At 41.4% G+C, this 18,728-nt stretch overlaps 1 protein-coding gene across 3 annotated transcripts in view; it reads left to right on the top strand.

The window, feature by feature from the left end:
• The window catches only part of KY (kyphoscoliosis peptidase), a 99,150-nt gene that overhangs the window by 53,752 nt on the left and 26,670 nt on the right, over positions 1 to 18,728 (top strand). For all 3 annotated transcript variants that reach the window (XM_027845304.1, XM_027845306.1, XM_027845305.1), the window contains one exon: positions 1,329 to 1,446. In XM_027845304.1, the coding sequence (XP_027701105.1) occupies positions 1,329 to 1,446 (118 nt within the window). The remainder of the gene's footprint in view (positions 1 to 1,328; positions 1,447 to 18,728) is intronic.

Raw genomic sequence — 18,728 nt, 5'->3', positions numbered from 1 at the left:
TATGACGATTCGACTATTCAACTGCCCTCATGGCAGCGAGTGTAGAATGGTGGGAATCAATCTCTCGGTCTGGCAGCTAATGACAGAGCAGTAACACTTTGTTCCCCAGGCTTAAACTTTCATAGCTTGATTAACATTCCCTGTGAGTCTATTTTTCCTTCCTCTGACATACACAGTCAGAAACCCTCAGCTGAAGACAGTGGGCACAGGCCCCAGGAGCTAATGCAATGCCACACATCCAGCCCAGAGAGCCCTCCCTCCCTTTTGTTTCAGTCTAATAGGTACATGAGTCTCTTTACAGACTTTACCATCCACGGTAGGCCTGGCTTCTTGAAAAGTGTACATAGGAATTGATTTTCTGGATTATTGTCGTTGTTCAGTCATTTCAGTCATGTCTGGCTCTCTGTGACCCCATTTGGGATTTTCTTGGCAAAGATACTGGAGTGGTTTGCCATTTCTTTCTCTAGCTCATTTTACAGATAAGAAAATTGATGCAAACAGAGTTAAGTGACTTGCCCAGGGTCACCCAGCTAGTAAGTGTCTGAAGTCCGATCAGAATTCAGGTCTTCCTGACCTCAGACCTGGAGCTCTATCAACAGCACCGCCTAGCAGCCAGCTTCAAATTTTACACGCTTGGGAGGTTTGGGAGAGCAAGTAGGTGCGACTGAAATCTACAATCTCTAAATTCTATTTTAACCTTCTTCCCCCTCCAAACTTTTACCAAAAGTACTCATAAAAAGACTATCCCAAATTGCCTTTACCTCTTTTACATCTGCCTCCATTCTGGTGAATGTGCTAATCACAGTACAGTGGCCTCCCAGATCCAGGTTCCCGTGGAAACCAATCCAAATGGAAACAGAAAGAAGAGGAGTTTATGAAATACGTTTCAGGTCCAGTGCCTCCTTTTCATAGGGCCCACTTTCAATTTTTTTAACGTACAAAGCTATTTATGAGCCAGTGTTCTACGTGATAATGATGATCAGGAGAGATGTTATGGATCCAGAGAGTCAGTGTGACCTGCGTTCCAGTCCCCCAACTGATGCAAACTGGTTGTGTGACCCCAGGCGTGTCACTCACAGTTCTCAATGCCCCAGCTGTCCCTCTAAGATTATAAGTTGCATAGCTGAGGACAATCTACATTGGATGAGGGAGCCTCCTCACTGGAATTTCCTTATGCCCATGAAATCGGAGGTTCAAGACCCAGGGATTATCAGATGATTGGAGCTGTCCTAATGGAAGCAGTTTCCTTCTGTTCTGCCATTTTCCTCTTTGGGGAGGAGCCTGCCCTCCATCCTCTTATGCTCGCTTCTCCACCTTTGTCCCTCCAGAGTACGATATCGTGGCTGCCCAGGAGAAGGACCGTCGGTCCTACAAGCCCACTGACATTCTGCAGAGCCAAAAGAGTAACTGTGATGGGTACGCCGAGCTCTTTGAGAAAATGTGCAGGTGAGTGAAAAGTCGAGCAAGACCCAGGCCCCAAGAGGGGACTCAGAGAGCTACTAACCCTATCCTCAGCTGCCTCTGCCTTGGTGCCAGGCTTGAAACTTTGGTTTGCAAACTCGGCTTTGGAATCTGAATGAGTCCTGAAAAGGTCAATTTCTCTCTCTCTCTCTCCCTCTCTCTTCTTTTTTTTTTTCCACCAGCATAATTTACTTTGTGCCATCTGCTAAGCTTCACATTGCATTAACATAATGGCAGATGAATACACAGAGATAATTTGGTTATAAAAGGCTTTTTGTCCCCCTCCTTCTCTGGGCCTCTATGGAGCTGAAGGTTAAAAGAATGGCAGGTCTGGGAATGAGAGAGCCGGTATCTGCAGACAGCCAAGGCCTAGTGTGAAAAGCTGTCCTCCGTTCTGGCCCAGTGGCCCTCCTGGGGAAACAAAAGGTCTCCTACCTGGAAAGCTTTGGCAGGGGGGAAAGGTGAATAATGAGAAACGGAGCTCCTTTCAAAGCCTCTTTGGTTTCATTTTAAAAGGCCCAGGAAAGAGCTCTCTGCATTTTAGCCTGGGGTACAAACGAGGAACACTGAATGGCTGGAAAGTCTATGTCATACACCTCACCCCCCACGAGGTTAATGTGGGCTGGTTAAAGTGGGCAACAACCCGTGCTTAGGATGGTAAATCTTGGTACTTTGTTTATAAGATTGATTTGGAAAAAAACATTTCTAGCCAATGTGATCTAAATAATTTTCCATCTATCCAGTGATTTCTTATTAAGTAAAACTGTGGACCCTGACTATTGCCACTATTACTATTGCTGCAACCTTCAACGGGTCATTACCCCTCACTAGACCTCGTTTGTCTCATCTATAAAATTCGAAGGTTGAATTCTAATTCCTTCCCACCCACTCCCAAAGCCTTTCTATATCATTTTGTTCTTGTTGTTGAGTCATTTCAGTTGTGTCTGACTCTTTGTGATGCCATTTTGGATTTTTTTTTTTTGGTGAGGCAATTGGGGCTAAGTGACTTGCTCAGGGTCACACAGCTAATGAATGTTATGTGTCTGAGGCCAAATTTGAACTCATCTTCCTGACTCCAAGGCCAGTGCTCTGTCCACTGGACCATTTTGGATTTTCTTGATAAAGATACTAGAGTGGTTTGCGATTTCTTTCTCCAGATCATTTTACAGATGAGGAAACTGAGGCAAACAGGGTCAAGTGACTTGTCCAGGGTCACACAGCTAGTTAAGTGTTTGAGGCCAGATTTTAATAGGAAGGGGAGATTTCCTGCCTCTAGAGGCCTAGCACTATCTACTGTACCACCTAGCTGCCCTTTCTATAGCCACATACCTTTAAAATTTCACTATGAAACAGCTATCCTGGATCTACTTAATATCTCCACAACATACCCAGCACATTCCTGACTCCTTGCTATTATTCACATTTGTCTCCCTCTTCCGTCCTTTACTGCCCGTCCAATTCCTACCCATAATTCAGGGTCCTGCTCTAGTCCCATATCCTCCATGAAGCCTTCTGTACAGAAGCTCTGCATACCATATTCATCTCTCTTGCCTGTGAAATTACATGGAATTTAATTCCTTTCCCACTTGTTTGTCACTTGTTACTGTCTTGGGGCAACTAGGTAGTACAATGGTTAGAGCACCAGACCTGAACTCAGGAAGACTCATCTTACTGAGTTAAAGATCCAGCCTCAGACACTTAACCAGCTGCGTGATCGTGAGCAAGCCACTTAACCCTGTTTTCCTCAGTTTCCTTATCTACAACAGGGCTTCTTAAACTTTTCCACTCTTGACCCCTTTTCCCTTGGTTGGCATTGCATCGCCTGAGGACATGTGCAGTACAAAGTGCGCATGTTTTCTGTACAGAACCAAGGTGGATACAGCTTGAGCAAGCACTGATAGAAACACCTAGGATTCATTACATGTTTGATTTTTAACTAATTTTTGGTCATCGCATTTTACTATTGCCAAATTTTATGGGGTCGCCATCCACAGTTCAAGAAACTCTGATCTGTAATATGACCTGAAGAAGGAAATGGCAAACCACTCCAGTATCTCTGCCCCCGCCCCAAAAAAATGGAGTCACAGAAAGTCATAAGCAACTTAACAACAACAACAACAACTCCCTATCTTGTGTTATTATTTGACTAGGTGTATTAGCCTTAGTTCCCCACCTGGACTAGAGGCTCCAGGGCAGCATCTCATACTTGCCTTCTATCTCCCACAGCACGTAGAAGTGCCTACCATGGTGTAACCACAGATTAGATGAGTGATTATTCAATATTACAGTGTTTTCCTGTTCATCCTCTCTACAGCCACACCAGCTTGTTTGATCAAATAGTATGTGTCCATGTGTGCTGAGAATTCCCCAGCCTGTACCTGTAGTGTACTGCAACTTTTGTGACTTTTCATCGGAGCTTGCTTATTTGAAAACACTGTTTTAATAAACAGTCTTAGAAGATAACCTTCCTTATCTGATATTGACTTCCTGCCTTCATATCCTAGATAGTATATGTTCTGGCTATTTAGTTGTTATTGGCCTTTTCTGTAAGATTGCATAAAAACCGTCGGAGATTAAATGTTTCTCTGCCTCGTACTTTCATCTGCTGTTGATTACCCCTCACCAGCTAATAAAAAGGGGAATTTTTGTCTTGGCCTTTTTTCCCTATGTATTTAAAAAATGCTTCTGGTTGCCTTTTAAAGGTCTAGGAGCATACACTTTGGATCAAGGTGCTTTAAAATTCCTAATTTTATCTCTGCAAACCTTTTTGCCATATGTATTGAAAGAATGCGTCTGGGTGTCTTTTAGGATTCTGGAATGAATCTTGATGGGAGGACTTTAGAATTCCAGATATATATATATATATATATATATGTGTGTGTGTGTGTGTGTCTGTGTGTGTGTCTGTGTGTCTGTGTGTGTATGTGTCTATGTATGTATATAAACACACAAACGTACATGTGTATGTGTATATATATATGTATACATGTGTGTGTAAAATCTTATATGATTTCTTAAAATTCATGAATGGAAACCTCTACGTAGAATCTTTGGAAGGGATGTCAGAGGTCTTGAGACTTAGTGCCCAGCTACCTTAGCAATGATCTCAAGAGTGATTTATTCAGCCTCAATTTGAATACCCCACCTCCCACCCCAATGATGTGGCACTTAACTACTTTACAAGACAGATCATTCCATTCTTTAACAGTTTTAATGGCTCAAAAGCTCCTCCCTATGTCCAGCCAAAATCCTCTTCTCTACAACATGCATTTTTCTCCTCGTTCCGTTTTGCAGACCCACACAGAACATGTCTGATCCAACACCCATGTAACAGCCCCTCAGATAGACTATGGATGGCGATATTCCAACCCACCCCCAAATTTTCTCTTCTTCAAGCTAATTTTCACATTGTAGAAGATTCCAATTTGAGCCTTAAACATTCTTCATGTGACTTGCTTAGTCAACCTGGCTCCTAATTACCTTGCGTATTCTTATTGGGCATTTGGTTACATTTTGTTCAATAATTCTTTTGTGCTCAAAAAAATAGTTAACAATCCCAAAGGAATGGATGATATTCATTTTCTTGCCTCTACTTGGCCAACTACAGTAGCTTCCTATTGCCTCTAGGATCAAATATAAACTCCTCTGTTTAGCTTTTAAAGCCCCACTCGACCAGACCCGACTCATCTTTCTAGCCTCACTGTATTACTCTCCCTCCTGTACTCTGTGATCCAGCCAAACTGGCCTTCACCCTGCCCCTTGTCCAGGGAACTCCATCTCCTGAACCATGGCTTTGTCATAGCCACCCCCCATACCATCCCCATGCCTGGAACACCGCCCATCCTAGCTTCTTCCTCACAGAGCTTCTCTTTTCCTTTAAGATGCAGCACAAGCACCATTTTTTGCTTGAAACCTGTTCTAATTCCAGCAGCTGCTAGTGTCTTTCCCTTTCATTTAATTACTTTGTACATATTTGTATTTATTAACTTTGTATTTATGTGGTATTTGTTTTATATGTACTTCTTGTTTCACCCATTAGAGTGTAAACTCTAGGGGTGGTTTAATTCTTTGTCCCTGTATCCAGCACCTAGCACACAGTGCGTGACAGAGAGTAAGTGCTTAATAAATACTTGTTGATTGATTCATTGATTGATTTCCTGGACCAAAAGCTTGACAGTGGAACCATTTTTATCTAGAGGATTTATTTACTTTTCTTTTCTTTCTTTTTTTTTTTTTTTTTTTTTGAGCTAGGCAATGCGGTTAAGTGATTCGCCCAGGGTCACATAGCTAGTAAGTGTTATGTGTCTGAGGCCACATTTGAACTCAGGTCCTCCTGAATCCAGGGCCAGTGCGCTATCCACTGCACCACCTAGCTGTCCCTGGAGCCATTTTTATCAATAAATTACCATCAAACAAAGAGAAAGAGGAAGAAATATTTTACAAAGCACCTACTATGTGCCAGGCACTGTGCTAAATGCTTTTTACAAATTTTATCTTATTTGATCATGAACTATTCTATTATTTTTCATCCTTTAAAATTAAGTTTTCTGCTTCATAGTTACCCTAGGGATCATAGATTTAGAGCTAGAAGAGACAGATCTCACAGATCTTCTAATCCAAACCTTTGTTTGACAGATGAGAAAACTGAAGTCCAGATAGATGCATCTCAAAGTCACACAGGTGAGGGGCAGCTAGGTGGCAAAGTGGATAGAGCCCTGCCCTGAAGTCAGGAGGACCTGAGTACAAATCTGGCCTCAGACCAAACACTTGACACTTACTAGCTGTGTGACCCTGGGCAAGTCACTTAACCCCGACTGCCTAAAAAAAATAATAAATAAATAACAAAGACACACAGGTGGTAAGGATCTGAGATGGAATTTGAACACAGGTCCATCTGACTCCAGGAAATCTAGCACTCTTTCCACCACCCCACCCATAGAGGATTATAAACATTTTGCTTGTCTTAAGGTCAGCACATAGTTACCAGGCTCCCTCCTTTGTTTCATACCTCAATACCACCTGTCCTTTTCTCCTCCTATTTATGCATCACCTTCTTCATTCTTTTTTCCTTTAAAACAACTGCCAGAAGTTTGGCCAATTCATTAGCTAATCCCTTAATAACCTGAGATACATACATAATCCTGATCAGCTGATTTATCTCAGCTCCACTGCCAAAGTAGCCTTTTAGCAGGAGTTGTATTTACAAGGCCATCATTACTTCTTAATGGTCCTACCTGCATATTCTCATTAAAGGCTGACTTAATGAAGCACTTGGGTGGAGAAATCAGATATTCCAGCAACATCATTCATTTCGTCATCTTCCTTTTCAAATAATAAATGTGTTTTCTGTTACTTCTTTTGTCTTCAGCTGCCGGGCCAAATTTGTTCATCTTCTCAGCTGTCGTTTTAATTCCTTCCATTTTGCCTCTGTTGCCCACAGTCGTAATTGATTCTGTCTAGTTCCCCCTCCAGAGCCTCACTTAATTCCCTCCGGTCTCCTGTCGTTTTGATTCAGTTTTCACAGCATTCTCTTCACCTCTTAATGTTTCTCTAGCTCCATGAGCTACGGAGATTTTCCAACATAACTTTCCATAAATCCATGATGTTTACTACTAATAGGCCAAGTTCTATGTGCTTCCTGGGAGTTCTTGTTACCACAGATCAGATTCTGGTCCCATTATTCCATGAGCCTAAAGTTGTTTACATGGCTAATGTTATAAACAGCCACAGTACCAAGGCACTGGATTTCATCATTGTGATTCTTCCTTCCACTCGTACCAAGAACACCTCTTGCAGACCTTTAGGAGACAATCAGCATAAGCTGCCAATGGGGAAAAAAGATCACCTCTTAACCAGTCCTGTGGGGATAAGCTTCTCCAAACTGAGCTAGAACAATATCAAGTCCATTTGCCAATGCGCAATATACATGTCTATATGTCAATATGTATACACGTCAATATGACCCTACAGAGCATTCAGGAACACCTCCATCCCAAGTATGACTTTTGTGGAGAACTGTTTCTTCTGTGGGACAGGTAGGTGGCACAGTGGATACAGCACAGGATCTGGAGTCAAGATAGACCTGAGTTCAAATCTGGCCTTGGATACTTACTAACTGTTTGCCTAGGCAAGTCACTTCACCCTGTTTGCCTCAGTTTCCTCATCTATAAAATGGGCTGGAGAAGGAAATGGCAAGTCACTCCAGTATCTTTGCCAAGAAAACCCCAAATAGGGTCACAAAGAGTCAGACATAACTAACAACAACAAAATTATCTTCTGGGTGGGGAGGAATAGGGGAGATCCTCTGATTTCATTGGTATGGAGAGCTCCTAGAAAGAAAATCCTCTTTACCACTGTAGGTAAACATCTTCTCTATAATTTACAGTTTTAGAACTGTGGCTCTTCACTGGGGATCCACACACCCCTGAGAGGGCTATGCCGAGATTTCAGGGAGGTTCATGAACTTAAATGGAAAAAAAACAACTACATATTTATTTTCACAAACCTCTAACTGAAATTTAGCATTTCCCTCAACTGTTTAAAAACATTATTCTGAGAAAGGGTCCAAAGGCTCCACCAGATTCTTAGAGGGGTCTGTGCCTCAAAAAAGGTTAAGAAACCATATCTTTGAGAGATGCCCAGGGTTCCACAGCCAGTATATGTCAGAGGTGGGACTTGAATCTAGGTGTTCCTAACACCAAAGCCAGATCCCTGTCCACTATGTGGTGGTGGTGATGGTGATGGTGATGGTGGCATTCATCGTCATCATCATCATCATTGTCATTTAAATTCAATAAGCATTTATTAAGCATCTGCTCTGTAACCAGGCACTACCCAACAGCCCTAGGTCTTGAGAGATTCAAAGACAAAAATGAAACCACTTCTACAGTCAAGGACTTATACTCTGGTAGAAGAAGATAATATATACATAGATAAGTAAATAAATGGCTAATACATTCAGGCTAAATAAGGGAACACAGAGAAGCATTAACCATGGGGGGATTAGGAAAGACCTCATCTCAGGATGGGGCGCTTGAGTTCTGCCCTGAAGGGAGGGAGGGGTTTGAAGAGGCAGAAGTGGAGGGAGAAGAAGGACATTCCAGGAATGAGAGACAACCTGTTCAAAGACACAAAATGGAAATGCGGGATGATATATACAGGAGGGAGCAGTTAGGGCAGTTTGACTGAAATATAGAAGCAAAAAGAGAGAATAATGTGAAATAAATCTAAAAAGATAAGCTGGAGCCAAATTGTGTTTGTAAGGTCATCAGCACGGTACAAGGAAAGAGTGATTGATTTGGAGTCAGAAAACCTGGGCTTCATCCCCACTTAATCCCTGTGTGTCCTTAGACCAGTTACAAAACCTCTCTGGACCTCAGTTTCCTCATCTGTAGAATATAGGGTTGGATTGGATGGCCTCCAAGCTTTCTGCCATCTCTATAGTTAGGATTTTTTTAAATCTTCTTTATCTTACAATTAATTTATAGCCACCCCATCTTCATGAGTGGGAGAGTAACATAGTCATACCTCGCTTTAATAATAATGGCCACTAACCTCAACAGACAGCTTGGTTTTAAATACACTGAAGCGGAATTTCAATTCTCTTCTCTTCTGAAATGATTCAGAATTCATGGCAGTATTTCAATTCTAAAATCTTATTGTCAACCAACATACCTATAAAAGGGGTCTCCACCTGTCACTTTTCATTCCCAGCATGGTGATTAAAACACAAAACTAAACAATGACATCAGTCCTATTTAGCCCTTTATCAGAACCACCAATCTGTTTGATGCTTTGACCTGCCTAGCAATGATTTTAACTTCTTAACATCACAGTGGCAATGACCACAGTATTATTAAAGCAAAAGCTCCATAAGAGCAGGGGGGCTTGTCTGTGGGCTTTATCGCCTCACTCAGGTGCTTGGTCATTACTCTGCTCAGTAAATACTTGATGACAAGCAGTACAAAATGAGAGTTGTACTCATAAACAGATCTTTTCTAAGACTAACATACATATAATATCTTCATCTGAAAAATGGAGATTCAATTCAAGTCAACAATTATTAAATTCCTGCTATGTACAAGGCACTGGGGATACAAAGATGGTATGAGACATAGTTCTTGCCCTCAGGGAGCTTATCATCTTAAGAAGATGGAGTTAATACATGTTCACAAATAACTATAATACAGGCAGAATGCAAGAGAGGGTTTGAAGAGGGAGAAGTCATTTTCAGCTGGGAGGGTGGAAAAGGGATGTGTGGGACAGAGACCACTACTCAAATTCAAAACAAAGACTTAGATACCTTGAAAACAGAAAGGAGTTTATTGCTTTCTCATGAGAAAGGGGACCACCTCTGGTCGCCCTAATGGTGCCGGCCAGGGAGTACAAGTTGGTCACAGAAAACAAGGCTGATTTATACCCTAAAGCGAGTTCCTTCTTCCTAAACCCCTTTCCCTTATCCCATTGGCTGGGCTTCAGGGGGCACAATCTATTCATGGAAATCTTCCCCAGCAACAGAGAACAGAGGCAGTTACACAAGTTTGCCCAAAAACAAGAAAAGGCGGGAAGTCTTGCAGTTTAGGTTGGGGGTATATACTATTCTTTATACTACTGCTTAAAAACAGGGTGGGGAGGGTTTTGACAAGGTCAGAAGGGAGTGTTTCAACAATACAATTAGAAGGCCATCTACAACAGGTGCCTCCAATTTCTCTCCTCCCACTCTTCTTACTATCTGGCTTCTGACCTTATCTCTCTCCAAATGACCAGTGATCTAATTGCTGCCCTTTGTGAGAACTATTAACTAGAACTATTAACCCTTTGAGGAGGCTTCACTTCTGAGAGATCATCTCTCACAGAGAGATTAGAGAAGGCTTCATAGATAAAGAGGGGGTTAAAGAGGGCTTCATAGGTAGGTCAGACCAGAGTTGGTCCTTCAAAAGAGGGTTTGCAATGCGCAGATAGGGAGAGAAGTCCATGAGACAAGGGTTGGGGGCTTTGAAGAGGGTGAAAGACAAAAAGTCAGGGAAATAGGAAAGGGCAGGATAAGAATTCCAGGTAGCAAGTAATCCAGTTTGGCTGCAATACAGGCTGTACAAAGGGAAAGAGATTAAAGTAAGATAGCATGGAAATGTTGGCAGGCTTTCAATGACAGGATAAGAAATCCACACTTGATTTATCTGGCAAGAAGGAGCCACTGATGTTTTTTAAGTCAAAGAATAACACAATCAGAACATTGCTTTAAGATCATTCAGCTCAATTCAATTCAACAATCAAGTTAATTGGCTACTATTTGCCAGGCGCTATGCTAGACACTGGAGATAAAAAGACAAATATGAAGTGGTTCCTTGCCCTCAGCACACTTACCTTCTGTTAGAGGCATATATCACATACCCAAAGAAGGAAATATAAGATAACTTGGGGAACAAGAGAAGTCCTCTGTTCTTTCATATCCCTTTCGCTAAAATAGGTCATTCATTTAGTGGCCTTCTTCCCAATAAAGTGGGAAGATGAGAGAAAAATTTACAGAGGAAGCAACACTTGGTTTGAGGCTTGAAAGAAGATAAATGATGAGTAAACTCAAGACCTGGCAGGGAGAGGGGCATGGAGAAATTGTAAAAATGCACTGAGGCAAGGAATAGAGTGTTAAGTTTGGTGAATTAGTATTAGTCTAGTTTGGCTGGAATGTAGAGTGTATAAAAGGGAGTACTCTGAACTATAACTTCGTTCCAATTAATGTGAATAATGAATCTTGTGAAGTGGTTGCATTATTCGTATTTTCATTGTATATTTTCATTGGGCTGGGACCAGTTACCATATTTTTAGATAATTATATTTCAAATAACACAATTTCAAATAGTACTATACTCACTAATTGGAACCTAATTGGCTACAAAAGTTGACTAGACCCAGATTTTAGAGGGCCTTAAATGCCAGGCCTCAGACACTTCCTAGATGTGTGACTCTGGGCAAGTCACTTAACCCTGCTTGCCTCAGTTTGCTCATCTGTCAAATGAGCTGGAGAAGGAAATGGCAAACCACTCTACTATCTTTACCAAGAAAACCCCAAATGGGGTCATGGAGAGTCAGACGTGACTGAAAAATGAAGCAACAAAAATGCCAGGCTGAGGAATTTGTATTTTATCCTAGAAATAATAGGGGATCAAGAGATAGAATAGCACAGTGGACAGTAATGCCACTGAATCAGGAAGACCTGAGTTCAAGTCTTGCTTCTGAAATATACTGGATGTGTGACCTTGGGTAGGTCACTGAACTTCTTGTTGCCCCAGTGCAGCTCTCCAATACTATTAGTTCTAAGGTAGTCACTGATGTTTCTTGATAGAGGAAGTTACCTCACTGAAAGTTCCCTACACCTAAGAAATTAGAGCTCTTGGTACAAATGCATACATACATACATACATACATACATACACACATATACATATATATCCAGTATTTTTGCCAAGAAAACCCCAAATGGGGTCACTAAGAGTTGGCCACAACTGAAACAACTACAACAGCAACATGTGTGTGTGCGTGTATTTGGCAATAAGGTAAATACAAATGTGTGTACATGTATGTGTATCAGAACTCTGATTTATTTGGTATAGGGACACACATACACATATACACATATGCAGCTAGATGGTACAGAGGATAGAGCACTAGGTCTGGAGCCAGGAGTACTTGAGTTCAAATCCTGCCTAAGACACTTAATAGCTGTGTGGTCCTGGGCAATTTACTGTTTGCCTCAGTTTCCTCATCTGTAAAATAGGGATAATAATAGCACCTACCTGTCAGCACAGGCCTGGCACATGGCAAGTGCTATATAAATAGTGCTAAATAGATGTTAGCTAATATATTTACATATAAAAGATATATTTATAAAATATATAAATACATAACAAAATATAAAACATATATAAAATTATATCTCATTATAATTGTCCTATATATCAATATATATAGGTGTATATATGTATACCTATACATATATATCATGTATATGCATATTTTTCTTCTTATTATGTAGTTGTTCAATCATGTCCTACTCTTTGTGACCCCATTTGGGGTTTTCTTGGCAAAGATACTGGAGTGGTTTGCCATTTCCTTCTCCAGCTCATTTTATAGATGAGGAAACTGAGGCAAACAGGGTTAAATGACTTGCCTAGGATCATACAGCTAGTAGGTGTCAGAGGCCAGATTTAAACTCAGATCCTCCTGACTCCAGGCCCAGTGCTGTATCCCCTGTGCCGCATACTTGTATGTATACACATAGCAAGCCACTGAAAGTTTCTGAGCAAAAGTTTATTTTGGCAGCTCTGTAGCCAATGGGTTGGAAAGGAAAGAGGTTATAAGGAGGGGGACCAAGTAGAAGTCTATTGCCATAGCCCAAATGAGAGGTGATATGGGAGCTATGTAAGTCAAAAGGCGGAAACAGATATTAGATGTTTTGAAAATTAAATAGACAAGATTTGGCAACTGATCGAATATGGGGACTAAAGGGGAGGGATGATTCTGATGTACCAGGCTGGGTGACTAGGAGCATGGCATAATGGGTAGAGTGTGGGCATAGAGTCCAAAAGACCAAATTGCAGAATATATCTAAAGTGCTTTACAAACATCGACCCAGTAGCACCACCAAGAGGAATAGAAAAATTAATGGGAAGGGAAAGCTTCTGAGGGACAGGCAGGGAGATTATGAGTTCCATTTTTAAAATGTTGAATATAATGTGCTTACAGAATATGTAGGTGATGATACTCACCAGGCACTTGGAAATACAGGTCCAAAGCCTTGGGGAAACATTGGGGATGGAGTAGAATGTAAGTTCCTTGAAGGCAAAGATTATTTCGTTTTTATCTTCTTATTCCTAACCCCAGTTACAGAGACTGGCACATAGTAAATGCTTAATCAATACTTATTTAATTGAAATTAAATATAAATTTCAGTCACCCAACAGAGATGATGAACACATGCAAATTGTCTTGATCTGGATTTGGAAAGGTTCAAGATACAAAGGCCCAGTACAAGGAAACATGGTGTACACAAGACAGTAAATCACGCTAGCTTTATTGAGGGGACATTTGGAACATTGAGGGAAGTCAGGGAGCATGATGGAAACATCATCACTGGCTTGGGCCTCGATGGTATTGGGAACCCTGATAGGACCCTGAATGGAATGGGGCACCCCCACCAGTAAAGTCTAGTGGGGTTTTATAGGGTTCTTGTCTGGGGAACAAGGAGCCTGGACTTGGGGGTAGTGCTGACTCATTATAGGGTGGGGGTAAGACTGCTGGGGCATTGGCAGTTAATTGGTATTCAGACTCTCCTCCTGCAGGAATGGGACTTTGGCCATTACTGCTGGTCTTACTCTGACAGGGTAACTCACGGATTTTGAGATTCCCTGGGGCTTCTCCATTTAGCAGGGTAAGGAGGCTACTGCCAGGGTCATTACACAAATGTAGCCAGAGAAGGGAAGGCAGCCAAGGACAGAACCATTGGAGGCACCCATGCCCTGTTAACAACTTCCCTCCCCATCTCATAGGGTGGTTATGAAGATCAATATGAGAGCAGACATGATTTCACTATGTAAATATGAGCAGTTATTAGTTCCTGAAGTTATCATTTTACACTAAGTGGTTAAACCAGCTAATTATATCTGAAGTGCCCCTTCATGTTTGAGAATCAGATATTGAACTGTAAATGTGTTTCATGATTGCTTTTAGTCAACCAGAGCCAAAATGCTAGAGAATTTCTTTTTAATTTTCCACTTGTGAACCAGTGACCTACATCAGCCAAACAATGTTCTCTATTAATATTACAGAAACTCAAAACCAAAACATTTGTCATATCATTTCTTTCTTGAAGTCTCCTGAACTGTTCAGTTCTTCAAGGGTGAGGCCATAATGCCCAATGCAAGATATGGGACAGTGGAAAGGGCACTGAAATGAAGTCAGAGGACCTGGGTCCAATCCTACCTCTGATAATACCTGGGTGACCTGGAACAGGTCATAACCTCCCTGGGCCTCCGTTTCCTCACACTGAAAATGAAAGAGTTCCACTAGATGGCCTCCAAGATCCCTTCCAAGTTTAGATATATGATCCAATAACGCTATGAGATGGTGACCTTTAGAGAATAGATTGGGTTAAGTGAGCCATCAACTCAGTGACTTAGCCTATAACAATAAGCCTAAATACATGCTGCTTCTGAGTTCAGATTACCTTATAACTGTGTTGCCATGATTAATGGTTTTAGTAACAAGAATAATTCTTTAGAACATCAAAGCTATGTGATTGATTATTTGGTGTAGTTCTTCCAATAATGCAGATCACAGCCCTTCCCTTTATACCTTTACTAAACCGTCTCCATAAGTTATTGTGGCTGAAAAAATAATTCATCATCATCTAGTAGCCAACCTTCTGATGAGAAGCCATTTTGAATTGAATTAGCCTGGTCCCCAGATACCAAATACACCATCCATTGCTGAGTTCATACCAAAGTCTTTCCAACTTTAGTGAGATCTACCTACCAGAAATTGGGTTCTCCTGGCATAGGTTTCAAGAACCCAAGGTTTTCTCCATGTCTCCACAATTAGATATCTTAGTAGGACTTTAATGAAGTAAAAATCATTATGCCACTATGAATAATATTTGGAATGAAGATTTCTTGAATTTAGTCCTCACCATAAAACACTGCAGACCAAATCTTCCTGACCTAGAACCTTAAAGTACTATGGGATATGAAAGGTCATCTACTGCAACTTTGTCCCTGTACCATAACTGTGATCAACTACCATCTAATATTTTGCTGATCACTTCTGGTGATAGATAGCTCACCATCTCACGAAACATCCTTTCTATTTTTTTCGCTAGACCTATGATCTCTTTGGTGTAGGAAACTGCTGGTGAAGAAACTCCCTCTATCAATGCAGACCAGGAACTGCTCTGCAAATTATAATCCTAGAGGCTACCAGGTGGCACAATTGATAGAGTGCTGGACATGTAATTGGGAAACCTGAGTTTAAATCCTGCCTCTGATACATGCTAGCTGGGTGACCATAGGCAATCACCTAACCTTTCTCAAACTCAGTTTCCTCATCTGTCAAATGGGGATAATAATAGCCCCTACCTGAAAGGGCTGTGGTGAGATCAAGCAAGATAACTTATGTAAAGTGCTTTATAAACCTTAAAGTACTATATATTTTCTAGTTATCATTATTATGTTGTTGTTTTAATTGTTGTTATTAATAATTATTGAGTTGCTTTGGCACTTAGGAATTCAGTGACTTGTCCAGGGGTACTCAACCAATATGGGTAAGAGGCCAGATTTGAACCCAAATCTTCTTGTCTCCAAGGCCAGTTCTCTGTCATAATTCATAGAAACCTATTCCTTGACTGGAGCCTAATGCTGCCTTCCTCTAACTTCTATCTGGTGGCCCTAGTTTCACCTTCTAGAGCCACACAGAATATTTCTAATCCCACTTTCACATGAGAGTGCTTCAGGTATCTGCAGATATCTGTCTTGTCCCTCAAAAGCATCTTCTCCAGGCTAAATCTTCAGCATTCCTTCTTCCTTTCCTCATATGACATGGTTTCCAACCATCTCACCATCTTGTCATTTTGGTTTCTTTCCTTTGGATAACCCCAGAATGAAACACAGTACCCCAAATGTGATCTCTAATTGTTCTGTGGGGGTGTTGCCTCTCTTCATCCAGACACTGTACTCTTATTAAAACAACAGAACAATGTGACCTCTTCCACTGAATTGCGAACTCCTTGAGGGCAGGGACTCTCTTTTGTCTTTCTGTGTATCCCCAACTCTTAACAGTGTCTGGCACTTAGTAGGCATTTAATCCATGCTTGTCGCCTGACGGACTGTTTGAAGTCAAACTCAAGTACTTCATCATTGTCAGAAGGTGACTCCGGGTTCCTGAAATCTGCTCCAGTGGAACCAAAGCTCTTACACACCCTATTAAGATATGTGTACAACCCAGTATCAGTGATGTATCTATCTCTCTCCCTAGGACCATATAGCTGAATTTGAAGAAGTTATTACTAATGGGTTGGCCACTAAGTGACAAGCATTTTCAATCATAGCTCATGGAAACTGTTTATTAAGGCATAGAGAGGCTTCAGTCTGTACTGAGAAGAAATAGCCACGCCGATAAAGCCATGGATTCGTGAAGAAGCCAAGTATTGAAGGCGAGGCTGTTAGCTATTCGAGCAGCCCAGCTACAATGTTGATCGTGAAGGGAGAAAACATAAACCTTCCAATCAAAACTCTTTGTTCTTGATACAAGCATTTATTCTCTCAGGATAGAAAGTATAGTTATCTCTTCCATATCGAGAGGGTTAAGAGTACTGAACCCCCATCATCTGGAAAATCCGCATAAAATGTTTTGACCCTCTCTTCAGAGCAGAAAAATCTAATTTTTTTCTTTTTATTTTAGGGGGTGTTTACAATGCCTTATTGTAAATTTTGGGCTAAGTATTTGGCCATAAACTCTGGATCATCTGCTGGCCTTCACATGTCATCTGCAGCTTCCATAAAACTCTCCCAAAATTCCCACTTAATTTCTTATGCCAACCCCCAATATATTGAAACAGTGATGGGAAAAGTCTCCATGTAGAAGGGATCACTATGCTGTGAGGTCAAAAGAGAAGAGACTAAAATAGAATATGGGAAGGTGATATTCAAGTGTAACATAAACAAACAATACCAGTCATTTTTGCCATTCTCCTGGAAAAAAAGAGCAGTGCATTCTATATCTAACACATGGCCCTTCCATCTTCTTCCCCAGTGAGATCACAAGGGGTTAAGGCTACAAGAAGCCTGAGAGAACAATTGGGCCACACCCCACTCATTTTACAGATGAAGAAACTAAGACCCACAAAAGTAAAATTACTTGCCCGAGGTCTCACAGAGCAGTAGAACCCAGACCAATTTCTGGGCCTGATTTCTCAATCCAAGGCTCACTCCATTACATCTCAGTCTCTCTCACATCCAAAATACTGATTTCACTGATGTGGTGTTTCTGTCACTGGACTCCATCATCTTCTCACTGTCTCACTAGGGAGGCCCCGGGGGGTCCCTGCATATCTTCTGCTGTCCTGGTTCTTTTGTTTTCACCCACCCTTGATTAACATAATCTGAGTTTATCATCTGGAACTAACTCCCAGTGGATGCTGACTGCTTTCCTCTGCTCTCAGCTGCAACCTAACTTCACTGCTACTCGGTGGTGTTGTAAATTCAGACAGAATCTGGGCCAGCTGTTGCTGCCAAAGCAAGTGTCAGCTCTGTTGTTCCTACGTGCCTGGAAATCTCTTAATCCTTCCATGAGAAGAATAAATTTTGTTCCACCTTCCTTCCTTGAGACCAGTGGTCCCCTGAACAGAGAAACCATCTTGGATTCACATGCCTTGATGGGCAAGCCCATCTTGTGCTGAAATTGGTTATTTATCATTATTTTTCTTTGTCCTTATATCATCACTCAACATCATATTTGAAGTTGATATGTACAGAAATCAAAGACAGGCTGAGGGTTCATAACAGGATTAATAGTACTACTCTCAATAGAAACAAGGAAGCCAGGAGGTAGAATTGATTTGGAGAGAGGATTGAGTTTGATTTTATATAAGGTGAGTTTTGAAGTGATGGTAGGATGTCTGACTATAGACATCCAGAAAACAATTGTAATTCTATGGAGACAGTTTGGTAGTGGAAAGTGGGCTTACTCTGGAGCCTTGGGTTCTAATCCTGCCTCTGACAGGACAGCAGAGACTCATTGTCTCTCGGACCTTGGGTAAGTAACTTAATTTTCTTATTTCAGTTTCCTTATCTATAAAATGAGGGTATTGAACCATTTGGCCTCTCAAGTCCCTTCTGACTCTAGACCTATTATCCTGCTCAGTTATCTAACTTGTGGATTTTACGTGCAGAGAATTTTTAAATGCCAGGACGGCATCCCCTATCTCTCAGCACACTCCCGGGAAGCCTTCTTAGACTTCCATCTGGTGTGTCCTTATGGGGTAAGTGAGGAAACTTCTATGACTAAAAAGGAAGTACTACCCTGAATGTCAGCAGCCTCTAAATGGGGTACTCAGAATGTGTGGCTGGCACGGTGCATGGAATTGAACAGCAACTGCACCACAGTAGAGTAGGCAGCTAGATGGTATATCAGATAAAGTGCTGGGCCTAGAGTCAGGAAGACCTGAGTTCAAACCTGGCCTCAGATACCTGCCAACTGTGTGACCCTGGGCAAGTCTCTTA

This window comes from Vombatus ursinus, unplaced genomic scaffold, assembly GCF_900497805.2.
Source record: "Vombatus ursinus unplaced genomic scaffold, bare-nosed wombat genome assembly UNPS02014959.1, whole genome shotgun sequence".
NCBI classification, from domain to species: Eukaryota; Metazoa; Chordata; class Mammalia; order Diprotodontia; family Vombatidae; genus Vombatus; species Vombatus ursinus.
This window is presented reverse-complemented; position numbering and strand designations above follow the sequence as displayed.